Source organism: Sciurus carolinensis, chromosome X, assembly GCF_902686445.1.
Source record: "Sciurus carolinensis chromosome X, mSciCar1.2, whole genome shotgun sequence".
Taxonomy (NCBI): Eukaryota; Metazoa; Chordata; class Mammalia; order Rodentia; family Sciuridae; genus Sciurus; species Sciurus carolinensis.
The window spans coordinates 128191581-128200241 of NC_062232.1; the positions used below are offsets into that span (position 1 = coordinate 128191581).

At 47.8% G+C, this 8661-nt stretch overlaps 1 protein-coding gene across 1 annotated transcript; it reads left to right on the forward strand.

Moving 5' to 3' along the window:
• Positions 1–243: 243 nt before the first annotated feature.
• Cnga2 (cyclic nucleotide gated channel subunit alpha 2) lies at positions 244–5928 on the forward strand. The gene is given in 7 exon segments (XM_047535343.1): positions 244–347; positions 542–634; positions 1229–1399; positions 2479–2586; positions 4085–4191; positions 4527–5351; positions 5354–5928. Coding segments are annotated over 7 exon segments (1983 nt in total).
• The last annotated feature ends 2733 nt before the right edge of the window (positions 5929–8661 follow it).

The following is an 8661-nucleotide window of genomic DNA, read 5'->3' on the forward strand; positions in this document are numbered from 1 at the left end:
TGACTGTAGTTCTCCACATGATATGTCATTTAAAATGAAAACAGTGCTAAACTACAAAATGTGGTTTTGTTTCCTTTGCCCTAGTGAATTTATTGACACATGAATTAGCAAAGCCAGCTGGGTCCTGCTTCTATTCTTGCCCTGCTCACCTCTAGCTCTCCTGCTCCATATGGGTATGAGAGTCCTCTGTGACCTTCCTTGGTCATGTCCCTGGTAGGTGAGAGCCCTGGTTGTACATGGAGAATGACTGAAAAATCGAATGGTGTGAAGAGCTCCACGGCCAATAACCACCATGAACCCCCTGCCATCAAGGCCAATGGCAAAGATGACCGCAGGACCAGCAGCAGGTGAGTCTGCTGAGGCTGGGTGGTTTCAGGGATGGCCCAGAGGCTGCTACTTCCTCTCATGACTGCTCCATTGTTGTCGTAGAGCAAGCTATCTTTGTGTTCTTAAGGGAACATAGGAGTTCTAGGCATGTGCTAGGAAGCAAGACAAGTCACACCCAGAGAGCCCTGGGTCAACTCTGTTGCTTTCTCTATAGGACACAGTCTGCGGCTGATGATGATACCTCCTCAGAACTGCAGAGGCTGGCAGAGATGGACACCCCACGACGGGGGAGGGGTGGCTTCCGAAGGTGATTCCCCCACACTAACCTGCTGCTCCCTCTTTTCTGTCCTTGGGGCCTGTCAGGGTGACTACAATGGTCTTCCTTCTCTTAACCCCTCTAGGCCTTCTATAAGACACTAGAGACTTGAGCAACCCCAAAGCTCCTGTGAGACAAGATGGGAGCAGCCAGAGGAGGCTTCCCTTCACACTTGTCTCAACTTTGGGAGGAGGAATCTGTCACTGAAGAGGGGCCTAGGTAGAGGGCCCTGAGGTCACCACCCAAGACTAGTAGGCTCTATAGGGAAATCAGGAAGCCTGAGGCAACTTCTATCCTGACTTATTCTGACCTTAACACAACCTCCATCTTGCATTGAAGACCTGCTGTTTATTCTTTACGATCAACTGAGATGGCACTTTCTATAGGAAATCTTCCTAGGATACCCTTCCCCACAGGATGCATTTGAATCGTACTTGAACCCAAGACCCTGCCCTCAATGCTGGCCTATATCCCAGTTCTTGGCACACAGGAAATCATGTCCTGTCCTGTTTCCAGGTTTCCTTGTTCATCTCCTATGACCCTCCCATTTCACTCAGGCTCATGCTCTCTCTCCCTCACCTCTAGGATCGCCCGGCTGGTGGGGGTCATCAGAGATTGGGCCAACAGGAATTTCCGCGAGGAGGAAGCAAGGCCTGATTCATTCCTTGAGCGCTTTCGTGGGCCTGAGCTCCAGACCGTGACAACACAGCAGGGGGATGGCAAAGGCGACAAGGACGGCGAGGGAAAGGGCACCAAGTACAGCTGTCCAGCCTGTGGGGCTCAAAGGGCTCCTACACACGCAACTGGAGAGCTCAGTGGGGTTTCTAATGCCACTGCAGACCAGGGGCTATGCCAAGCTCTGTCTAAATAGGGAAAGGACTGGACATAAATGTCCTGCTGTGCTTTTAACTCCAGAACATTTCCATTGTCCTTACAGCCTCTCCAACAGCCAGTGGTCTACTTGCTGTGGGAACATCTAATGTCTTTTTTCACCTTAACTGCCCCCCCCATCAAATGTCTTCTCACTGTTCATAAAGTGAATGTGGGCAGGGAGAGGGCTCTCCTCAGGGGTATGACACCTCCAGCCCCACTTCCAGCAGCTGGTAAATGCTGAGGAAGGTACAAGAAGGGAGTGTTGCTGAGGCCCACCCCAGCTCCACTCTGGGCAAGGAAGTGTGTCTTGGAAAAGACCATGCAGGACCCTGATGGGGAAGGCTCTGATGACTGAGCAGGAGAGAGTGAGAGGGTAGAGAAGGCAGAGATGGAGGGTCTGTTCTTAGAGGAAGTAGTCAATCACTGTGGATGTCTGGCCAAGCTGACATTCCCCACCTCTGGTCAATGAAGGAAAAGGGCTCTTGCCAAAATGTGGCATGGCATCTGGAAAAGTGATTTGGAGGCTGCGAGCTGGGGACCAAAATGGAAGATTGGGGTGGGCAGGGAGCATGTGGTGCTCACTTGCCTGGAGTTTCTCTCTTTTCCTGGTAGGGAAGTAGGAAGAGGTCTAAGCTTGCATTACCAACTTGTGGTTATCCTTTCCCAGGCCCTTGTGTCCATCTCTACTGAAAACTTTGCCTCTTCACATGCCCTCTGGGCAAGGGGCCTCTAGAGAGCATGGGAGCCCATGGGCCAGTCTACAATCAGAAAGGGAAGTGTCCCTCACCTGTCAGATGGCCCCGGTTTTGGGTCCCTGTAAAATGGGACCTTAAGTCAATCTACCCCTCACTCCACACATTCACTGAAGCAGTGCTTCTTGGGGTCCCTAGGCCTCCAGGAGGTGGGGTGCTGCCACCTTGGGGTACCTGGTCCCCAAGTCTGACCTCTGTTTATTTCCTTAGGAAGAAATTTGAACTATTTGTCTTGGACCCAGCAGGGGACTGGTATTACCGCTGGCTGTTTGTCATTGCCATGCCTGTCCTGTACAACTGGTGCCTGCTGGTGGCCAGGTGAGTAGGGAGGGGTCTGGGAGACAGTGGCCAAAATTACATGGGCCCTGGGATTCAGAGCAAACAGGTCCCAGGCCGTCCCAGTTTAAGACAGAGGTCATACCAAGCCAACATTCCTTCTAGATTCTCTGGCTGCCAATAGCACTTCTATCTACCTTGATAGCCCATGTTCCTTCAGAGGGAGTCTTAAAGGTGTTAGCCCCACCTTCTTCTCTTCCTGGAACACCTGTGGCATCTACCACACTTGTAACAAATGTGATTCTTAGAAACTGGGATTTGGTGATACTACTCCCTCCTCAAAAATGTTTCAATAGTTCCCCATTGCCCACAGGACAAATTTTAAGTCCTAAGAATGGCCTTCAAGAACTTCTGGACGTGGCCTTCTTGATCCCTGACAGAATTCCTCACTCCTATCTGCTTCCACATCAGTCCTTCAGAAAGAATTTGACTGAACACTTATTGGGTGCCAGGCTACAGGCTCAGCGATAGGGATAATGTGGTGAGCAAGACAGGCATGCTCTCTCTCCCCTGGAACTCTTAGCCTACTGGGGGACAGGCAGTAATTGCCAATATGAAACTAAAGAAATGACCAAGATGATTCCAGGGACTGGTGGTAGAGAGTTGCTAGAGAAATGGCAGTCAGAGTGGACCTCTCTGGGCAGGTGAGACCATAGTTGAGACCTCCTTGGTGGGAGGCAGTAAGCTGTTAGATACTGATCTTGGCAGAGGGAGCATTCTGTGCAGATGGAACGAGTGCAAAGTCCTCATCTTGGGATGGTGTAGTGTGGGCGAAGGCCATAACAATGGCAGGGACTGGTGATTCTGCATGCTTTGTGGGACAGGGGCTGGAATTTGATTCTAAATATGACTACTAGTACACTCTCCAGATCACCATCCTGGACTCTATCCCCTAGTCTTCCCTATCCACAGGCCCTTTCCTAGGCTCCACCCCCTCTATCACCAAGTTCTGTTAATTGCCCTACAGAGCTCCAAACTTCCTCCATTCCCACTGCTTCTACCGTAAACCTAGCTCACCTGGGCTTACGCACGCTTGACTGGCCAGTGTTCTCTGTTGGGTGCTCAGTACGTGCATGTTAAAGTGATGAAGATGAGATCTATTCAGCTGTGCACTGTGGTTTGTTCTTCCAATGACTTATTCATTCATTCAACTCACACCATTGAGCACTTGAATCCTGATGCCCCAGGCTAGGCATGGGGTTGGCAGTGATGATGGAAGTCTCTCTTCTGAAGCTCACACTCTAATGGGTGAGGTAGGCAATTAATGGTCAATGGTGATGCATATGCAGTTACGTCCTTGCAATGACAAGGGTTGGGGTAGAAGCCACTTGCCAATAAGTATCTCCTTGGCACCAGGCTGACTGTGGCTCATCAGTGTCCCTTGTGGCCTCTCAAGCCTTGCACAAAAAGGCATTCAGCTTGGGGCTTCCAGGGGATCTTAACTGACTTTGAGGGTGAAGCGAGGCTTGTTCTTCCATAGATCCTGCTTCAGTGACCTACAGAGAGGTTACTTCCTGGTGTGGCTGGTGCTGGACTACTTCTCAGATTTGGTTTACATTGCAGACCTCTTCATCCGATTGCGCACAGGTGAGTAAGCATCTGGGAAGCACAGCTGGCAGTATGACCCCTAAGTCCAAAGACCAGAGTCCAAAATTTCAAGAAATCTATTAGACATGGTGTTGGGCTCAAATGCTTGACTTGAACTCTGGTAGGTGATTGATCCTTTTTAAACCTCATGGTCTCACATGCTTCCAGAAGTTTGGATCAGGGGGTGCTATCTTGGGGTCCTTCTGGTCAGCTTACCACGTGAGTTATATCCCTCCTTGGAATGGAGGGCTAAGAGACTAGTTTGCTTATCTTTATCCTATAGGGAGGGACAGGTCTGAGGGAAGAGGTGACATACTGTCTTGTATGTCTGTTAGGTTTCCTAGAGCAGGGACTGCTGGTCAAAGATCCCAAGAAACTGCGAGACAACTACATCCACACCCTACAGTTCAAGCTGGATGTGGCTTCCATCATCCCTACAGACCTGATCTATTTTGCTGTGGGCATCCACAGTCCTGAGGTGCGCTTTAACCGCCTGCTCCACTTTGCCCGTATGTTTGAGTTCTTTGATCGCACTGAGACTCGCACCAGCTACCCCAACATTTTCCGTATCAGCAACCTGGTGCTCTATATCTTGGTCATCATCCACTGGAATGCTTGCATCTACTATGCCATCTCTAAGTCCATTGGCTTTGGGGTTGACACCTGGGTTTACCCCAACATCACTGACCCCGAATATGGCTACCTGGCTAGGGAATACATCTACTGTCTTTACTGGTCCACGCTAACCCTCACAACCATTGGGGAGACACCGCCCCCTGTAAAAGATGAGGAGTACCTATTTGTCATCTTTGACTTCCTGATTGGTGTCCTCATCTTTGCCACCATTGTGGGAAATGTGGGATCCATGATCTCCAACATGAATGCCACCAGGGCAGAGTTCCAGGCCAAGATCGATGCTGTCAAACACTACATGCAGTTCCGCAAGGTCAGCAAGGAGATGGAAGCCAAGGTTATCAAATGGTTTGACTACCTGTGGACCAATAAGAAGACGGTGGATGAGCGGGAGGTTCTCAAGAATCTGCCAGCCAAGCTCAGGGCTGAGATAGCCATCAATGTCCACCTTTCCACACTCAAGAAAGTACGCATCTTCCAGGATTGTGAGGCTGGCCTGCTGGTGGAGCTGGTACTGAAGCTTCGTCCCAGGTCTTCAGTCCTGGGGATTACATTTGCCGTAAGGGGGACATTGGCAAGGAGATGTACATCATCAAGGAAGGCAAGTTGGCGGTGGTGGCTGATGATGGTGTGACTCAGTATGCTCTACTCTCTGCTGGGAGCTGCTTTGGAGAGATCAGTATCCTTAACATTAAGGGCAGCAAAATGGGCAATCGGCGTACGGCCAATATCCGCAGCCTGGGCTACTCAGATCTTTTCTGCTTGTCCAAGGATGATCTCATGGAAGCTGTGACTGAGTACCCTGACGCCAAGAAAGTTTTGGAGGAGAGAGGTCGGGAGATCCTGATGAAGGAGGGGCTGCTGGATGAGAATGAGGTGGCAGCCAGCATGGAGGTGGATGTGCAGGAAAAGCTAGAGCAACTGGAAACCAACATGGAGACCTTGTACACTCGCTTTGCCCGCCTGCTGGCTGAGTACACGGGGGCCCAGCAGAAGCTCAAGCAACGCATCACAGTTCTGGAGACCAAGATGAAACAAAATGAGGAGGATTACCTGTCAGATGGCATCAACAGTCCGGAGCCAGCTGCTGCTGAGCAGTCATAAGGAGTGGGAACCTAATGGCCTCTATAGCCTTGCCTTGACCCCGGGAGCTAGAAGAGCAGTATAGATTTCCAGATTCATATGCATTACATCTCTTGTCCTTCTAAATTCTCCCTAAAGCTTCTTTGAGGTTTATGTTTTCAGTCTAAACATACAGAGGTACCCCTCTGAGTGTAGCTAACAGCCAAGCCTGTGGACAATAGAGACCATGTCTGCTGGGTTCCAGGAGCTTCAGCCTACCCAAGTCTGAGAGAGGAAGAGAGAAGCAGCTGAACTGTCTTTTAGGGGTCTGTCCTGGGACTCATGGACAATGATCTGTTCTGAAGAAGCCCATCCAAAGAATGGTGTGCACTCTGCTGCCCTTTTACCCCTCTCTAGCTCCTTTGTGTGTAGCCACTGTGCTCTGTTGATTGGCCTATCTGTCAGCCAAGAGTGGCATCTCTGCAGTCCTCTCTGGATGCTCCTAGTCTCTGGTCCATTCTAGGAAAGGGAGTGAGGAGTGAGGCAACTGACAATCATTCAGTGGGCAATGCCACCTGGAGAAGGAGGTCGCTGGCAGCTCTGGTCATTGCCCCTCAACTCAGAACATTTCAAAAGAGGACTTGAAGGCTGGTGGTGGGAGGGATACTCTAAATTCATATGTGCTTTAGCAACACTTAAAGTTAATAAATTCCTTTCAACTACTTGTGGTTATTGCTCAGCTCTGCTCACCACATTCTTTTCCTCTCCCTCCCTTTTCCTCACATTTCTGTGCTGTTGCCCAGCGTCCTTCTGCCTGGCATGCCCACTGCAATCCTCCCCTGCCTGCAACCCCTACTCAGGTTGGGTACCTGGAGAACCCCCTTGTCTGCACCTACTCCCCTGCCAGCTTCTGCAGGCCCCCACACTGCTCAAGAGCCTCTCTGCCCTTGTGTGATTGGTTTCAATGGATGGGGTTTCCCCTCCAGACTGCGGGTCCTTTGAGAGCAAGGCCAAGACAGTCTCCCTCACTGCCATCTGCAGCCTCACTGACATAACTGGCACAGCGAAGACATTCTGGGATGCTTATTCACTGGAGTAGTGAGTGAACATGTGAGTGAGTGTGAATGAATGCATGAGCACAACTAACCCCAACTACTATTTTTCTATCTGCCAGCACCTGTATTTTGAGAGAAACATTGGTTTTACCTGGGTAGCTGGGGAGGATCTTCTGGAGGAGCAGGTATTTGACCTGGTATTAGTAGATTTCAGCAGCCTGAGGGGCACATACTGATTAGTGAGCAAGAACATCTAGTCGTGGACTCTCTTGTTTTCATGTCCATGCACAACATTCATACCTTCATTTATTGTGGTAAAATGTACACAAATTTAATCATCCTGATTATTTTTACATTCAGTAGTGTCAGTTAGATTCACATTGTCATGAAATCAATCTCCAGAACTTTTTCAACTTGCAAATTTAATCTTTGTACCCATTAAACAACTCCTTACTCCTCCCTCTCCCAGCTACTGGTACCCACCATTCTACTATCTGACTCTATCAATTTAATTACTGTAGGGAACATATATGTGCAATCATACAGTATTTGCCCTTCATGTCTGGCTTATTTAATTAGCATAATATCTTCAAGTTTCATGCATGCTGTAATACATGTCAGACTTCCTTTTTTTTAAGGTGTAAATAGGCCATTAGTTAGTTATATGTGGTACTGAGAATCAAATGCAGTGCCTCATACATGCCAGGCAAGTGCTCCACCACTGAGTCACAGCCCCAGTCCCAGAACTTCCTTTTATTATAAGAGTGAATATTATTCCACTGTATAGATATGCCACATTTTGTGTATTCATTCATGTGTTGATGACCACTTGGATTGTTTTCACCATTTGGATATTTGAATAGTCTTGCTATGAATAAGGGTGTACAAATATTTCTTTGAGACCCCATTTTCAGTTTTTTTATATATCAAACCAGAAGTGTAGTTACTGGATCATATGATAATTTTATTAATAATTTTTTGGGGAACTTCCATGCCATTTTCCACAGTGTCTTTACCATTTTACATTCCCATCAACAGCACACAATTTTTCCAATTTCTCCATACCTTCACCAGCATTTCTTATGTTTTTATTCTGGACTGTAGTCATCCTAATCTGTGTGACTGTCTTAATTGTGGTTTTGGCTTGAATTTCTCTAATGAGTTGTGATTTTGAGCATATTCTCACATGCTTATTGGTCACTTGTGTGTTTTCTTTGAAGAAATGTCTATTCAAATTGACATTGTCCATTTTTAATTGAGTTGTCAAGTTGGAGGAGATCTTTATACATTATAGATATTATCCTTTTATCAGATATGATTTGAAAATATTTCTCCTTTCCAATGGCTGTATTTTACTCTGTTGATTGTGTTGTATGATGAATAGAAGTTTCTAATTTTGTCACAATTCAATTTGTCTAGTTTTTTCTTGTTTCCTGTGCTTTTGGTGTCACTACTCATTTTTATGTGAATTCATTCTTCTAGTCAGAATTCTTTGAAATTTAGTGTAATTTCTTGGCCTCTTTCCTAGCTTACAGTAATAAGTCTTACCAGGGGCAATCTTACCTGGAGGGATTTATAATATTACCCAGACCCAGGTCCTGATCCCTGAGGGTGGCAGCAACAGGAAGATGGTATTCATGATGGGACAGTCCTCTGTGCTATACCCTTTGGGTATTGGGATGGAAGAAAAGACTCCTAAGTCCCTCCACCTCAAGAGAGG